At 40.1% G+C, this 19020-nt stretch overlaps 1 protein-coding gene across 1 annotated transcript in view; it reads right to left on the reverse strand.

Annotated features, from left to right (window-relative positions):
- rragd (ras-related GTP binding D) overlaps positions 1–19020 on the reverse strand; it is a 62346-nt gene that overhangs the window by 16978 nt on the left and 26348 nt on the right. The window contains exon 5 of the mRNA XM_080042101.1: positions 12884–13026. Coding sequence (XP_079898227.1) covers positions 12884–13026 — 143 coding nt within the window. The remainder of the gene's footprint in view (positions 1–12883; positions 13027–19020) is intronic.

Here is a 19020-nt window from a genome sequence, read left to right on the forward strand (position 1 = left end):
TCTTTTAATAATAGTTTGAAACTATTTTAAGGAAATCTGAAGTTTTATCCTCCCTGTTTGTATTATAAAAACTATTGGTGTGTAAGTGTTATTTTGTAAACTAAGGCTGGCAACACAACTGTATTGTATTTATAGTCAAAAGTCCATTTCACAGAATCACATGTTTGAAATTAATCAATAAAGTATCTATCTATCTATCTATCTATCTATCTATCTATCTATCTATCTATCTATCTATCTATCTATCTATCTATCTATCTATCTATCTATCGATGTTTTAAGGTGATCATTGTTTAGCCTGTTTCTCAGTAAGGGTTTCACCTTTAAAATGGAACTGATAGACATAGTCCCAACTCCTGGCTTCAGATTGTTTCTCTCTGAGCTCAACGGACAGTAGCATAACGTAGCATTCAGTGAAGCGTATAAGTAATGTGAGCGGCCTTGATGCTGGTATGGTGTGGCTCTTTCTGCTTCAGGTTCTCATGAATGATTTGAAAGCAGCCCTCTGATGTTCTGTGCTTGATCTCAACTGCTGCTGTGAAGGCTCTCCATTGATCTTAAACATTAACTATTGACCGGTTAGAAAATACATTATCTGGATCTGTTCTACATCTTACTTGGTCTGATTTAGCGGCTCTAATATCGGCCTCTCTTCTACCAGCTTCCATTTGAGTCAGTGCATCAAGCCTTACATTTCTGCCTCTCTAAGTCCTGGCTTTTTTATTTATTTTTTCAAAGCAAGCTGTGTTCTTTTTCATCTGTAAGGCAAATGAGCAGATTCAAGAAACTTAAAAAAGGAGTACACAGTAACGTCTTCACAAAGTTATGTATATAATAATAATAGTAATAATACATTTTATTTGTATTGCACTCTATATTACTGGAATCTCAAAGTGCTACATGCATATTCGCTAATAAGAATTGAATCATTTATAAGTCAAGTCAAATTTATTGTACATTTCTGCAATATGTGCCAAACATACAAAGGAAACAAAATGACGTTTCTCACCGACCCACGGTGCAGTAAGAACAAAAGGATCAAATAAGATGAGATAAGTAAACATACCACAGGTAGGTTCTAAATAGTGCAAAATGTAACGGTATGATAAAGAAAAAAATATATACGTAGGGGAGAGTGGCCTAAATTGTGCCGGTGGGGAAGTTGTGCGACCCCTTGTTTCTAGAAAACCGTGGAAGAAATTGGAAATTTGACCACATATTTATGAAGAGCCATCCATTTAACTCATCCTGTAAAGAAGGGAGAAACATGGAATAAGATATAAGCACATTTAAGCTCAAAAAACAGTTTTTTGCCTCTAAAAGTAAAATTTCCATGATCAAGGTTTTTTGATTATTGTGTCTGAACAATTATAGACATGTTTGAAAACATTTGACACATGTTTTAGTGCTTCAGTATGCTACACTTTGTGTCTATATAGTTAGCACAATGTCAGTCCTAAACTGCTGCATCATGCTAATTATCCAACATTCTGGGGTTGGGGTGATGTGTGCCAGAGGGCCTGGGTGAGTTATAAGTAAGTAAGTAAGTAAGTAAGTAAGTAAGTAAGTAAGTAAGTAAGTAAGTAAGTAAGTAAGTAAGTAAGTAAAATGTATTTATAAAAGCACATGTATAACAGTTTGCACTGTCCAAAGTGCTGAACATAGTGCATTCAGTAGGCAAACAATGAAATAACAATAACAAAAATAAAAGACATAAAGCCCATACATCCACATATAAACAAAGATAGTAGTGCAGAGGTAAGATAGTTAATGGGGAGGAAAAACCAGGGTGTACAGATGGGTTTTGAGCCTTGATTTAAAAGCAGAAATGTAGGGGGAATCGCATATGCCAGGTGGCAGTTGGTTCTACAAGGGCGGAGCAGCTAGTGCAAAGTACATTTCTGAGAGTTGTGCCATTGGCATGGCTGTATACGCTGGTCACCAAAAGAAAGTTATTTTCTACAGTAGCTCAGAAGAGACTGACATCTCCATTCCACTTAACGACACCACTGATGACAGTTCAGATGGCCAGAAAGATGATGATGGTGACTTTGTCATTGTGAGCTTTGCAGGTAAAACCATTAGATCTGCTAGGCCTTGTTTAAGAAAATTGTCCTTCAATCTTCAAAACACATTTACTTTATTTACTTTAAATAAACCTTAAATAAGTAATTGTCTTATGGATTTGTCTTGCATTACAGTTTATGAGATATACAGGGGAAACTCGAAAAATTTGAATATCGTGCAAAAGTTCATTTATTTCAGTAATTCAACCTAAAAGGTTAAACTAATCTATTATATAGACTCATAGCATGCAAAGTGAGATATTTCAAGCCTTCATTTGTTATAATTGTGATTATTATGGCTTACAGCTTATGAAAACCCCAAATTCAAAATCTCAGAAAATTAGAATATTACATAAAATCAATAAAAAAAGGATTTTAAATACAGAAATGTCGGCCCTCTAGAAAGTATAATCATGCGTATGTATTAAGTACTTGGTTTGGGCCCCTTTTACATTAATTATTGCCTAAATGTGACGTGGCATGGATGCTATCAGCCTGTGGCACTGCTGAGGTGTTATGGAAGCCCAGGTTGCTTTGATAGTGGCCTTCAGCTCGTCTGTATTGTTGGGTCTGGTGTGTCTCATCTGCCTCTTGACAATACTCCATAGTTTCTCTATTGGGTTCAGGTCAGGAGAGTTGTCTGGCCAATCAACACAGTAATACCATGGTCAGTCAACCAGTTACCTGTGGTTTTGGCACTGTGGACAGGTGTCAAGTCTTGCAGGAAAAAGTAATTCAGCATCTCCATAAAGCTTGTCAACAGACAGAAGCATGAAGTGCTCTAAAATCTCCTGATGGATGGCTGTGGTGACTTTGGACTTGATAACACAGTGGACCAACACCATCAGATGACATGGTGCCTCAAATCATCAGTGACTGTTGAAACTTGACAGTGGTCTTCAAGCCCCTTGGATTTTGTGCCCCTCCACTCTTCCTCTAGACTGTGGGACCTTAATTGATTTCAAAATGAAATGCAACATTTCATTTGGATCAGTGATGATTTGAGGTATCATGTCATCTGCTGCTGTTGGTCCACTGTGTTATCAAGTCAAAAGTCACCACAGCAATCTACCAGAAGATTTTAGAGCACTTCATGCTTCTGTCTGTTGACCAGCTTTATGGTGATGACAATTTCCATTTCCAGCTAGACTTGGCACCTGCCCACAGTACCATAAACCACTGGTAACTGGTTGACTGACCATGGTATTACTGTGCATGAATGGCCAGACAACTCTCCTGACCTGAACTCCATAGAGAAACTATGGACTATTGTCAAGAGGAAGATGATACACACCAGACCCAACGATACAGACGAGCTGAAGGCCTCTATCAATGCAACCTGGGCTTCCATAACACCTCAGCAGAGCCACAGACTGATAGCATCCATGCCACGCCGCATTGAGGCAAGAATTCATGCAAAAGGGGCCCATACCAAGTACTTAGTACATATGCATGATTATACTTTCTAGAGGGCCGACATTTCTGTATTTAAAATCCTTTTTTTATTGATTTTATGTAATATTCAAATTTTCTGAGATTATGAATTTGGGGTTTTTATAAACTGTAAGCCATAATAGTCGCAATTATAACAAATAAAGGCTTCACATATCTTACTTTGCATGTAATGAGTCTGTATACGATATTATTTTCACCTTTAAAGTTGAATACTGAAATAAATACATTTTTGCACGATATTCAAATTTTTCGAGTTTCACCTGTATATCAATGGCCCAATTTACCCCATGGTATTCTCTCCAATGGCACAACTTACACCACACCGGGGGCAAGTTGTGCCACAAGACTACTTTTTTTCCGAAAGCTATATTTCTTCAACAGTTTATTCCAGATCCAAAGTTTTTATTGCCAGGGATGCACAACACCCTGAAATATATGTACATATTTGAGTTGGAGACTTTACTGTCAAGGCCTCACTTTAAAGTCACTTTGAGTAAAAAGTGGCACAACTTAGGCCACTCTCCCCTATATATTGTTTGGCGCACACACAGCAAATGTTTGGAAGAAGCTACTTAAACATGTAGGAGCGGCTTATTTTGGGACCCTACCTACTATGGAAACACCAATATAAGCGGACTGAGCAGCCCCGACCCCAGCCTCTCTGCTGAGGTCAGTTCGGGTCAGTGCGTCTCAGTGCTTCCACCGCCGACCCTATCCTTTAGGTAGGCGGGGTTTAGGCGATAGCTGCCGCCAGAATATGGGTCAAGGTATTGGGCCGTGGAACAATTGTGGACAAGCCAGCCGTTTCTCGTTTTTGCTTGGTCAAACCAGCCGAACCTATATTTAAAGCCCCCCGTATTGCGAACGTTTTCGTAGGTAAATGTACAGAGACAGGCACAGTGGGCCAACAGCGCTGGCCGCGGCAGCTACATAACTATGGTGACATCATAGCAGCGGGACACAGTGTAGCCCACTGATCAATTTAATGAAGAGGAAGAACACTGCACCGACATTTTTCGCTAAACACAAGACTCTCTTCACTCTTGCCGAGGTGACTACACACAGCAATGTAATGCGGAAATGATTTGTGTGCCCTTTTCCGGTGTTTTTTCCATAAGTCATTCAATAGATTTGTGTTAGTGCACACACACAGCGCCCTGTTGAACATATGTATTGATTGAGTGAATGTGAAGAGGTTGGAGCTCCCTGGAGATGCCCTCTACTCTCCCTCCTGGTTACCTGCTACAGAGGCAGCACAGTGTGAAAGAACACATGCTCGCCAAATAACTGACACACACACACACACACACACACACACACACGCTCGCAAAGTCAGCATGAAGAATTACTTTGATGCAGACATTCATTTTATATTTATATTGATGCCTCCAGGAATTGCTTGACACTATTTTAAAAGTAGACTCTATGCTAAGTATGTTTAGCCCTCTACCACCTGAGGCATCCGCATTTATTATGTTTCTCCAATGGTGTATACGTTCCACTTACGGTATATGTTGATAACAATGTGAATTTGTTTTTCAATTTGTCTGTTTCAAGTAAAAAAGAAGAAGAAGGGTATGTATGTTGTTGAGGCGATTCAAATGTGTCTTAATTTGTTTTTGCATTGTCCATTTGCTTGCCTGTTCATAAGCTGTAGTGTGCCGAGCTCTATCAGTCAGGTATTTGAATATTTCAGACTAAAACTGAATGTCAGCCTATAGACATATAGCATTCCTCAGATAATGTAGTAACTGTCAGCCGGTGGGGGACAGAGTCTGTTCCCTTACTGCAGCCTTTTGATGCTGGAGACAAGTGACACAGTGAATATGTCTATGACCTGATCAAGGCTAGTCATCCACTGCATGCTTTCAGACAGACCACTGAGAGTGTCAGTCCAGGTTTGAAGCCTGGAGAAGGAGTCTGTACATAAGTAAAAGTACTTTTTCTAGATCTACGAGTGAGTTATGACTCTTGAGATGTCTTAAGGGACGCAGTCCAAACTTCTGTCATTCCTTTCTCTTACAAATAACATCTTCAACTCTTTTATATGCTAAACTAAAATGTTGCTTCTCTATTTTGAATAGCATATCTAAAATCAAAAGCATTACTTCACATATGAAGAGATTATACATGGGTATACTCTATATTTTTCCTCACACCAATCTAAAAAAAATCCTAAGGAGGAACAGAATTGTCTTTGCAGTCAGACTGAAAACTTTTTGTAATGTAGCCTACACTATACGGATACAGTTGGTTTTTGAACATATCTGTGGACACCAACAAGATTGGCTCCAAGACACGTTAATGGCAACATCCAAGGCATGCCTTTAAATTCACTCTTTTTGCTTAGTTCAACTTCATAGTATACTTTATAAGCAGTGTGGTCCTGTGTTTGTGCTGCTTTGTGCTGGGGGGTTTCATATGACGCTTATCATGCAGATATGGCACCAGGGATGGAAATTAACACCCGCCACTCGCCAAATGCGGGTAGATTTGCGTGCTGGCGTGTAAATTGTGTCACTTCACCCGCCACTGTGTCGGGTAATACTTTCCAGTCAGGTCCGATCTAATTTGCATATTTAATACATTCGTCATGAACATGATGACAGGGCGCTACACAGTTCAACAGTTTATTTTTGCCTGTCTAGTCGAACTGAACTACGGCGCGATCCGCTCCGCGAGGAAATACTATCTGCGAGTTAACGTGTGGAGGCATAAGTCGACAAATCAATCGACTTACTTTGACCCCTTTTTTTCTTCCCACAGCAGAGGTTGAGGTGCTGAAAATAAAGTGAAAACTGCGCTTTTCCTTTAAGCAGCAGAGCTGCCGCCGTTGTTACAGTATTTGCATCAAAGCCCTAATGGTAATACAAATGAGATGCTTTATTTAAACGCTGTCCGTGCTTAGAGGTGATTTTAATTGTGTCGGCTGAAACAGAACTAACGGAGGGATTCGGCTCACATACAGTCCCTTGAATCGCGCAGTCAGTTTGCCGACATGGCTTTGTATTTAAGGCTCGAGACATACAATCAGATCGCATACAAACAGGGAAGCCTTTCACATCGGTATCGCTAACGGGGAGAATACCCCCGGTTATTATTTGAGCCTCAAACAGAGTTCTTCCCCGTGCGGTGGCTCGCGCACTCACTAGTGATCTCACGGTGAAACGCTGCTTTGCTCGGACGAAGGCATCGTGTGTTTCTAGATGATTTAACACCATAGTCTCAGACGAGCGTTTAACATTATGCTGCATCTTTTGCACTGCACTGTTTTTTATCAACAGTGAAAAAATGGTCCCACACCGGACTCTTATGTGTAGCTGATTACTTCATGCACGCACCTTGCAGAAGTGACGCTCCTGCAGCGCGCTCACGACCAGACGTGACACGGTGACATCTCCCATTAATAAAACGGCATAACTCCCTGATTTTCAGATTTCTATTTTTAAATTCGACTTGAGGCAAGTGGAAAACCGGTCAATGTGTCGACACATTCACATCCCTAATGCATATGGAGAAAGTGATAAACAATATCAACATTTCATATCATTAACTAAAAAGAAAAAAGAAATCTAAAGGTAACTTCAATACTGTATTATAATTATTGACTAAATGATGAAAAAAAGGTGTCTGCAGGGCCAGTGAAAATATACAAGGGGCCAGTAAAACTCGGATCTATTGGCCAAGCGGGCCAGTTGGGAAAAAAAGTTGCATTGAACCCAGAGTATATATGGAGTTCAATTATACAATGTTTTGAAATAAAGATGGCGTGTATTGTGTATCATATATAGTAAGAGTGTACAATTTAATTTGCAACTCAGTTCCTTGGTAGCACCTACTTACAGTAGAAATGACTTCTGATGGAAAACATTTGTATGAAAAACACTTTCATTAGCTATTCTTACTATTGTATTGTTTAACATTAACGCATATATTAAAAAAGATATTGCGTATAAAAAGTGGCTGGTAAAAAAGATGAGTGGCTGGTAGATTTTTAAATCTACCTGCCACAGTGGCTGGTAGGCAAAAAAGTTAATTTCCATCCCTGTATGGCACACCACTGACAAACACTTAAGAAGGACGTTCCACATTATTAAGCAGGCCACATGTTTCAAGCAATATGGGAAAGAAAAAGGATGTCTCTGCTGCCGAAACAACACAGTCTCACTCCTAGAACGTCAAAGTGCGACTGTGGGCCAGGGCCTCTTACCGTCCGTCACTGACGTGAAATCAGACTTTGGCATCGTCTGAAGACGGATTGGGGGTTCAATTCACTACAATGTAATGCCACCCCGGGCGCTATTCATTTCTATTGGACAGATACATGTCACGTGACTTTCAAGTTTCTCCTGGCGAAAATGAAATCCAAGCTGTGGCCGCCATTGCTACAGTTTTTAATTCAGATTTTTAAAAGATTTATAAGTTATTAATTGGGTTTTTGATAACATTGTTGGTGAGAAATGTGTGTCATACTTTCACAGTCTTCACTCAGTGAATGTGTACGATTTAGTTTGATGGTTATCACGAATATTATTCTGGACATCGCAAGGTTTGTTTATCTTTGATCAGCTGCTTGCTATGACGCTTATGACGCTGCCTCAACAACGTGCATTTGTTGACAGCGGAGATTGAGCGTGTATCACGTGACAGTAGACGAGCCTATAGCGGCAGCCCTTGTGGACTTGTAATGGCTGCCACCAATGCCTTTTTCAATGCGAATTGGGAGCTAAAAAGAGCATAAATCCTTGTGTGGTGTTGTTTTTATAAGATTTCTAGCTAGAACTTTGTCCTTTACTTTCATAATCTTGACACAGCAAATTCATATGATCTGTCTGAAGCCTGATAGTTGTCACGGAATTTTCGGTAGCTATTCTAACTGCACTGAAAGATGTTTTACACACACAGCTGAGAAGAGCGCTCACTCCAATCGTTTTTCATAAAAACCAACTCGCCAGTAGGTTTAAGAGAAAGACGAACGGAGTATGAAACCATATGAATAGGTTATAGAAACAACAGCGTTTCAAATTTTTACAATAAATGATTCAGATAGGCCTATCATACTCAGAAAAGAAATGGCACATATATTAGTGGTCCACGTGCAAAATAGCTCACGAAAATATGTTTGCTCTAATCTGGGACAGTCTGTATTATGCATAAAAAAACAATATCCCCTTAATAAATGCAAGTCATAAACACTCATGGTCTAAGATGCATTACTCAGGTTTGATGGTTAAAATTTGAACAATATGTTCTTGCTTCCTGCTAGATAAAAAACCTAAATACATTTTCCAAATAGTATTGCATAATTTGATTCGTAATTGTATCATAACAATTTGATTAAAAAAACTAACATTGTTTTAATAATGACAAATGTAAAGCCTTAGCATTGATTTCCTCTAAAACCTATTTCACCTCTTTCACATCTCTTAAAATGTGCATGAATTAAGCAATCTTCAAACTACTCCCATTTGAATTAATGGCCTACTTCTTCAACAACATTTCATATCATTAACTAAAAGAGAACAACCAATTCTATCCTAGGCTACTATATGTCAGGGTAGAAGATGTGACACTGTAAGTGGTTCCATTATTTTTAAGTGCCCATGATGTTTCTGTGTGGAAACAGGGACGTTTTGTTTTGGAGGAGGGGAGGTATAACCTATTTGTGCTTTTATTATGAAGGGTCAGAACGGTGTCAGCCGTGTGAATGTGTCTGACTTGTTGGTTTTTACGGCGGAGGACCTGGATTCGCAATGGAATGCGCCCAGAATTCACGGCTGACAGTCGGTCTGATAGGAGTCGAACGCGGCAACCTAGCCCTAAAGAATGATGGGTAATGAAGTATTACGTAGCAACAGGGCTAAATAGGCTTACGTCGGCAAACCATCCTTATAACTAACAAAATAGAGATCTGATACTTCCAATAAACGAACATTATGATATTCTGATGTATTTCTCACTGGAAAAGTTGTAAAGACATATTTTTATGCCCTTACTAGCTAATTTGTGAAGTTTTTGTGTCACCATTGCAACCCTTGACAACAAAAAATTGCTCTGGGGAAAAAAACTCTCCCAGAATCGAAAAGAAACTGATTGTCCAAAGGTTAACCCATCTTAATATTGAGTTAACAAGGCCATTTCCATGTTTTAACTGTGAAACGCTGTTGGTTCTATAACCTATTCATATTGTTTCATATTACTCCGTTCGTCCTTTTCTCGAGTTTACTGGCGAGTTGTTTTTTGGAAAAATGGTTGGAGTGAGCGCTCTTCTCAGCTGTGTGTGTGTGTATAACATCTTTGAGTGCAATCTCTACAACAAATGCACGTTGTTCAAGCAGCTGATCAAAGATAAAGAAACAAAAAAAGGGGAAAAAATGTATAATCCATTGTACTGCAGTTGCTTTGCTACTCTGTGATTTAATAAAAAAACCTTTGAAAGAAAGATAAACAAACCTTGCGATGTCCAGAATAATATTTGTGATAACCATCAAACTACATCGTACACATTCACTGAGTGAAGATTGTGAAAGTATGACACATTTCTCACCAACAATGTTATCAAAAACCCAATTAATAACTTACAAATCTTTTAAAAATCTGAATTAAAAACTGTAGCAATGGCGGCCACAGCTTGGATTTCATTTTCGCCAGGAGAAACTTGAAAGTCACGTGACATGTATCTGTCCAATAGAAATTAATAGCGCCCGGGGTGGCATTACATTGTAGTGAAAGTCTGATTTCACGTCAGTGACGGACGGTGAGAGGCCCTGTCCCACAGTCGCACTTTGACGTTCTAGGAGTGAGACTGTGTTGGCCGAAAAGTGTCAAATAGTGCAATACCTTGGATAAGGTATGACAACATTAGATATTTCACAGAAACTTAAGCGTGATCATCATACTGTGAAGAGATTTGTGGCTGATTCAGAGCACAGACGGGTTGGTGCAGATAAAGGCATAATGAGGAAGGTTTCTGCCAGACAAATTCATCGGATAAGGAGAGCAGCTGCTAAAATGCCGTTACAGAGCAGCAGACAGGTATTTGAAGCCGCTGGTGCCTCTGGAGTCCCGCGAACCTTAAGGTGTAGGATCCTCCAGAGGTTTGCAGTTGTGCATAAACCTATTATTCGGCCACTCCTAAACAATGCTCACAAGCAGAAACGGTTGCACTGGGCTCAGAAATACATGAAGACTCATTTTCAAACAGTCTTGTTTACTGATGAGTGCCGTGCAACCCTGGATGGTCCAGATGGATGGAGTAGTGGATGGTTGGTGAATGACCACAATGTCCCAACAAGGCTGCGACGTCAGCAAGGAGGTGGCGGAGTCATGTTTTAGGCCGGAATCATGGGGAGAGAGCTGGTAGGCCCCTTTAGGGTCCCTGACGGTGTGAAAATGACCTTGACAAAGTATGTTTAGTTTCTGACTGACAACTTTCTTCCGTGGTACAAAAAGAAGGACAGTGCCTTACGTAGTAAAATGCAAATAATACCTCTGTGTCATTGGCTGCTATGGGCATAAAAGGAGAGAACCTCATGGTGTGGCCCCATCTTCCCCTGACCTCAACCCTATTGAGAACCTTTGGAGCATCCTCAGGTAAAACATCTATGAGGTTGGGAGGCAGTTCACATCAAAACAGCAGCTATGGGAGGCTAGTCTGGCATCCTGCAAAGATATTCAAGCAGAAACTCTCCAAGAACTCACAAGTTCAATGGATGCAAGAATTGTGAAGGTGATATCAAAGAAGGGGTCCTATGTTAACATGTAACTTGGCCTGTTAAGATGTTTTTGATTGAAATAGCTTTTGATTTCACTAAATATGACCTCCACATTCTGCAAATTCAACAAATGACAATTTTTATTTCTTTACAATCTATAAAATGTTTTGTGCATAATAATTTGGAACGGTGCATTTTGAGTTTTTTATTTTTGAAAAAAATACCGTTATCATTTGGAGGTTTGTTCAACAAAATTGTAATCATACTTTAACGGTTGATGACTTGAAAATTATACTGACTGTGATTTGCATCGACTATTTAGGAAAATCTGAGAAAAATATAATTTGCATAATAATTTGGAATGCACTGTATAACGAGTTGCCAAAGTTTGTTTCTGAGAATCAGAATGTTAAGTGACACTGACCGAGTCCACCTGGGTAAAGTCAGGGTTGAATAACCCAGACCATTTTGTTCAAACACATAGCTCAACTGGGTAAACTCTGGATAATTTCACGGTGCATGTGTGAAAGAGACTAGATGGATGGATGGATGGATGGATGGATAGAAGGATCGAAAGGTAGATGAGATAAAAACACACTCATCAATCCTAAACTCTGAACCTGGAGAATTCTACGTGCATTTAGACTATGGCTGTATTCACACTAGTTCACTTGCTAAGGTCCAGACCAAAAATATATAATTTTTTTGTTTGGTGTGGTCCACTTTCATATTGACCCTTTTGCAAGTGAACCAGCCTGACGAAGCAAAACCACACGTGTGCTGAGGTCATTCATTCATTCATTGCACAGACATTCTGGGGCAGAGAAAAGCAGTTTTGCTTGTTTGGTCCGCCCCCGAGTGCGATTGCTGTATTCACACTTGCCTGAAAGATGTGCACCGAAGGCGGAAGTGCGCGTTTAGTTCGACCGAACTAAACACGGCAGGTTAAGTCACAATGGTGATCTAGTCAGGCTCTGTGACATAGTAAAACTCTTTATCTGGCTTAAGATTCAACATTCCTCACTAACCCATTCATCTGGATTCATAGTACCCCTCTGGTTAGTGCCTCTCACTCAAACCATATCTGCCCGTTTTTTGATATTTAAAGGTTCAGTTAGCGGAATGGTCAGTTTAGCTAACTTCCTGTCAGTGACTGCAGTTAGCAGTCCCCTCCCTCGTCCCCACGTCACCACATTAATTCACTGCGGTCTTCAAGCAGCGAGTTATCTAGCATCATCTCAGATCCATAAGTGCGATAAAACATGATAAAGACCATCAAAACAGACATTGGGAAGGATTTTTACCTGCTCTGCCATTGTAGGAGCATACACATTCACCCATCTGTCGCTCTGCACGTGCACCGGCAGTGAGACGGGTGCCGGTTTGTAGTGTTCTCTCTTCTGAAAAGTTTATTTGACGATTACATGCAGAGCAAGTGACTGAGAGATCGGCTTTATGAAACGCGCACACTTTATAAGTGATCACTGTATGAATAAAGAGCGATTTAACACTTATATTAACATAAATAAATCGCTTACTTCACCTATTTTATGATGGAGCTGAAACACTGTTTTGTTTTGTGACATTACAGCTTAAAGCTGGAACAATTCTCTGACATCATGCTTTGTTGAGTCTTCATTGGCTTACCCATAGATGCAGGAGATGTCAATGACCACATCAATCATGTCACAACACAGTTCATATGTCTGCATGTCCACTGGACTGCTGTCTGTGGCAATGTAAATCTTACTGACCACATCGAACAGGAAGGCCTTCTCAATACCTGAGTTCTGAAAACAGAGGCAAAGAAGAGGATAATTCAGTACATACTATTCATACTGCCACACCTGACCTCTGCTGGCCATTAAGAACTTTCAGTGAGCACTGGAATACTATCCTCCTCAAAACCATGCACTATGTTCTTCTTCACTTATGAAATTTGAGGCTGATACTCATTCATACCATGTGATTATATTCAGGAACAAAGAAGGGCAAAATTTCATATACGGGTGAATAAGACCTGAGTATAACGGAGTATTACGTGATAGCCAACATCAAAGATGGCTGCGGATATGTTGTTTGAGTTTGAGACGGCTTTGGCCTCGACCCTTTACGATTTTGAAGACGGCACTCAAATCTTTCATTAGCAAGTAAGAGGAATGTTCTGTTTTGCCGACTGACCACGACAAAAGTTTAAACAGTTGGTCGCTAAACGACGGGGCTTAATATGTCACCTTGTTCATTGCTCTGATTGGTTGTAGTGCTATCCAATTGCGTGCAGTGGCATTTAAAATGCACGAGTAGGAGCCGCCCCTTGAGTCGGGAATTACTATTGATCGTGGCCAGACCCTCTATCGTTCTAGATATGGGTCTAGATTTCCAGGCTAGAGAAAGTGACGAAAATTATGAGAAAGTAAAGTGACACGCCCTCATCTAGGGGCCACCACTTTTTGAAGAGATCCATAAAACATTTTGGTTCTTTTTACCACTCTGATCTCTTCTTATGCTCTAAAGAAATCTGGTTGCTTGCTCTCAGGGCTCATTGCCCTGGAGCCAGAACGCAGCTGAACTCCACCACACTTGATCATGAGGAAGGTTGGCATTGAAACCTTTGAGGCAAGAATGATCTGAGATAAGACAATACTGCAACGAGCAGGTAATAATAACAACAACAACAACAACAACAACAACAACAACAACAACAATAATAATAAAAATAATATATTTAATTTATATAGCGCTTTTCTCGCACTCAAAGCGCTTTACATAGGAGCACAACAGTAAACAAACAAAAGGAAAATGTAAAGTTGATGGGGCTTGGGTTGGTGGGTGAACTAGGGGTAGGCAGAGGAGAAGAGATGGGTCTTGAGGTGGCACTGGAAGATGGTGAGGGACTCAGAGTCACGGATATGTTGGGGGAGGCTGTTCCAGAGCCTGGGAGCTGCCCTGGAGAAAGCTCTGTCACCAAGGCTGCGGAGGTTTGATGTGTGGGTGGAGAGGAGACCGGCTGAGGAGGATTTGAGGGCCCGGGGGGGTTGATAGGGGGAGAGGAGGTCAGTGAGATATTTGGGGGGGGGGGGGGGGGGGCAGATGGTGGAGGGCTTTGTAGGTGAGGACCTAATAGTCTGGCTGATTGCTAAGAGAACGGAACCAGTCACAGCAGTTGTCTGAAACCTACAACAGAGCTGGTGTCAATTCTGCACTGGAGGTAGGAAGGGCCCATCAATGGAGTCATATTGAAATGCTTCAGGTATCTTCCTATAGGCCCCGTTTCCACCTGAGAATGGATTATGATGTGATTTTGGTAATCCGATCGAAGGTTTATTTAGTAGGAAAAGGATTATTGAGGCAGTTTTCATGTCTGTCCTTGATTACGGTGATGTGGTTTATCGGCATGCATCACATTCATGTCTTAAACTCCTGGACTCTGTTTTTCACTCTGCTTTAAGGTTCATCACAGGAGATGCTTATGACACACACCATTGTCTTTTATATGAAAAGGTTGGGTGGTCCTCCCTTAAAGAGAGACCGGGAAGCTTCCTCGTTATTTAACAGAAATGCTGCAAATTTCAGATGGGCTTTATCAGACCCGCTCCACTGACATGCTTATGCTTTATGTCCCACAAGCCCGGTCTGAGCTGGGAAAGACAGCTTTTAGCTTCAGTGCCCCTGACTCCTGGAACAACTTACAGCAACAAATTAAACTAAATACCTTCATATCCTTTAACCAATTTAAACAAACTCAAACTTAAATCTGTCAAACTCTACCTGTAACTGTACTTTCACCCATTTCATTTTAATTGCTGCCACTCTTCACCACTGTGTAAATGTTTCAATTGTTTTTCTCTTCACCTGTTTTTATGTGTATTTGATGTATTTGCATTGAATATTGTTTATGTATTGTTGTTTTTCCTTTGAATTTGTTTGAACTTGACGTAATTGTAAATGAGAGTCACCCCTCAATTGCTCTCTCGAGGATAAATAAAAGTTCAATGAAAAAAAATAATAATGTGGACAAGAGTCACATCGCTGTTTACACTACTATTTGTCAATGCGTCGTGAGAGTGTTTCCAGCTGTAGTTAGAGCTGTCCAGATGTGATCAGATGTTAAAGACAAGTGGAAACGGTGTCTTAGGTTTGCCAACAATCTTTGAGCTCCTGATGTTGCCTTTCCTGACATTCACTATTTATTGTTAAATCTACCAGCCATGTCAGAAAAGTTAGATTTGATTATCATTCACCTCTTTATCTGCTACACGCTGGTCATCATTCATCCATGCAGTCATGTTTATCGCTTTGTTCTTTACATATATTCACAGTTGCATTTACTCATTTGTTTCTATGTTATCTATTAGTGTGTGTGTGTGTGTGTGTGTGTGTGTGTGTGTGTGTGTGTGTGTGTGTGTGTGTGTGTGTGTGTGTGTGTGTGTGTGCGTACTGTGAAGTTTAAAAAACCCTTCATTTTTAAAGAACTTGATAATGGGGTTTGTTTGTTTGTGAAGTACTGTGTTTACTGTTTAGGAGTCAAACTTGGTGGCAGCCTCCAGATTTATTTATGTATTGGTTTATTTGACAGGGACAACGCACAGCTCATTTGCAGGACCAATGTTAGCTATACGCTAATTTTCATCTGTAGGAGTAGTTTTCTAATGGCCTGAGGTTGACTCAATTCACTCCACTTGATCTTTTGTACCATTTAATGTATACGATGCATATTTATTCTCTATGTGAGGCCTTATACCACATATTGTGTCTCTGGATGAAGCTTTATATTAGGTTTGAACCTGCTAGATAGTTTGGTTTTCATTAAGGCATTTATGCTAGGTACTTTTGGATTAGAAGTTTTGATGCTAACTTTATTAAGAGGTTTAACTCCTACAAGGTCAAAGGTAATGACCCCCAGACAAGGGTTTCTGACCATTGTCATGTAATGGCTATAAAGGGGGATCCCGTAAACATTCAGTCTTCACAAGCAATAATGGGATGAGCCTCAACACTTTGTGAAGAACTGCAGAGGAAAACAGTCCAACAGTTTGAAAACAACATTACTGCAAAGAATTTAAGGATTTCACCATCTACAATCCATAATATAATTAAAATACTTAGAGAATCTGGAGAAATCTGCACATAAAGAGCAAGGTCCACATTTAAAATGTAGAGCCCATGACCTCAGGTGGCAAATATACATGAGTCAGTGTTACTTAAACATTTTAAACAAATTGAAAACAATGTGTAATGCACAGTCAGTGCGGTTACATGCAGACTCATAATTGGGAAAATAAACGAATAAGACTTCAACAGGACTTGTAAAATGCATATAAACACCTTTATCCGATTTATTTAACGGACAAGCGAAGTCGGATAAGAACACCTAGATAACTCTGCCATAGTCGGCATTTTACCTGCATGTATACAGGATCGCATATCGGAGTTCTCGTTCTGCGCTTGCTAGAGAATCCGTGCCGTGGATTTCACAAGGAAGAGGATGGAGACAACGTAATAAATAGTAGTGTTGTTGCCGTAAAGGAACTGGACGTGGCTCTATAACCACTTGTTGAAAGGGCTACAGCGCCACCTAGCATAGTGGAGACAGCTATGCTCCAGCCTTTTATGGAATCTTTGACAGGCCATGTATACTCAAGTGTAGGGGTGGGAAAAAAAATCGATTTTCCGATTAATATCGATTCTCTCTCGGACGATTCTGAATCGATTCAGAAAAGTTAATAATCGATTTTTTATTTTATATTATTTTTTAAATTTTTTTAAATTTTAAATTTTTTTTTGTAAATACTAATACTTCCTGCGCCATTGCGCATGCACACCACACATGTGCGAGTTGTTTCCAAAGTGGCTTCAAAAGGGCTGAGAGCAGCAAACCCATGACCTGCACCGGCTTTATCTCTGTTTACGTTTTTGTATGAGAGCTGAATTCCAAGCCATACTTTTTGTACAATGTGTTGAAATGACATAGAAAATAATAGATAATAGAATAGAAATCCTATAGAAACATGATTTACGAGATTAGAAATAAAATAAAACTGAATCGGTTTAGTTTTTACATAGTTCCATATTGTGTTGAAATGCAAGCTGCATTGATTATTGCACTGTTCATAGAAAGTCATATTTGTGACAAGAAAAGCTTTTCTCTTAATACAATATTAGAGAAGGCAATTCATCTGTTGATTGTCTTTAATGATCATCACAAAAGTAGGAAGTGATTAGCAAACTCCGAGTAGCAAACTCAGATGTGCATATAAATATATTTTTGAAATTCACACATGGGTATGTACATAAAAAATGTTTTGCATTGAGATGCATTGAAAATCGATTTTGAATCGAATCGTTGACCTCTGAATCGGAATCGAATCGAATTGTGAGGTGCCAAGAGATTCCCACCCCTACTCAAGTGACGCGGTCCATTCGAGTGGCAAGTTTGATATATGTCTTAATCCAATCTAGTTGACCCATGAAACCGCACTGAATGTACAGTCTATCACACATTATTATGCAAATTGGAATTAAGTGTCATAAACATTTAATTTTTTGTATTTAATTTAAACTCATGGATGGTATCGTGTCTCAGGGCGCTTTGGATCATTGAAATCAATCTCAGACACCTGTGATAATCAGTTTGCTAAGTAAGCCCAATCAAAGGAAATCTACTTAACAAGGACGTTCCACATGATTAAGCAGGCCACAGGTTTCAAGCAATATGGGAAAGAAAAAGGATCTCTCTGCTGCCTAAAAGCGTCAAATAGTGCAATACCTTGGACAAGGTATGAAAACATTACATATTTCACGAAAACTTAAGTGTGATCATCGTACTGTGAAGAGATTTGTGGCTGATTCAGAGCACAGACGGGTTGGTGCAGATAAAGGTAATATGAGGAAGGTTTCTGCCAGAGAGCAGCTGCTAAAATGCCATCACAAAGCAGCAGACAGGTATTTGAAGCGTCTGGTGCCTCTGGAGTCCCGCAAACCTCAAGGTGTAGGCAGTTGTGCATAAACCGATTATTCGGCCACCCCTAAACAATGATCACAAGCTGAAACAGTTGCAGTGGGCTCAGGAATACATGAAGACTCATCTTCAAACAGTCTTGTTTACTGATGAGTGCCGAGCAACCCTGGATGGTCCAGATGGATGGAGTAGTGGATAGTTGGTGAATGGCCACAAGGCTGCGACGGCAGACAGGAGGTGGCGGAGTCATGTTTTAGGCCGGAATCATGGGGAGAGAGCTGGTAGGCCCCTTTAGGGTCCCTGACGGTGTGAAAATGACCTCGGCAAAGTATGTTTAGTTTCTGACTGACCACTTTCTTCCGTGGTACAAAAAGAAGGACAGTGCCTTCCGTAGTAAAATCATCTTCATGCATGCCAATGCACCATCTCATGCTGCAAAGAATACCTCTGTGTCACTGGCTGCTTTGGGCATAAAAGGAGAGAACCTCATGGTGTGGCCCCCATCTTCCCCTGACCTCAACCCTATTGAGAACCTTTGGAGCATCCTCAAGAAAAACATCTATGAGGTTGGGAGGCAGTTCACATCAAAACAGCAGCTATGGGAGGCTAGTCTGGCATCCTGCAAAGATATTCAAGCAGAAACTCTCCAAGAACTCACAAGTTCAATGGATGCAAGAATTGTGAAGGTGATATCAAAGAAGGGGTCCTATGTTAACATGTAACTTGGCCTGTTAAGATGTTTTTGATTGAAATAGCTTTTGATTTCACTAAATATGACCTCCACATCCTGCAAATTCAACAAATGACCATTTTTAGTTGTTTACAA

The sequence above is a fragment of the Ammodytes marinus genome, assembly GCF_949987685.1.
Source record: "Ammodytes marinus genome assembly, chromosome: 15".
Taxonomy (NCBI): Eukaryota; Metazoa; Chordata; class Actinopteri; order Uranoscopiformes; family Ammodytidae; genus Ammodytes; species Ammodytes marinus.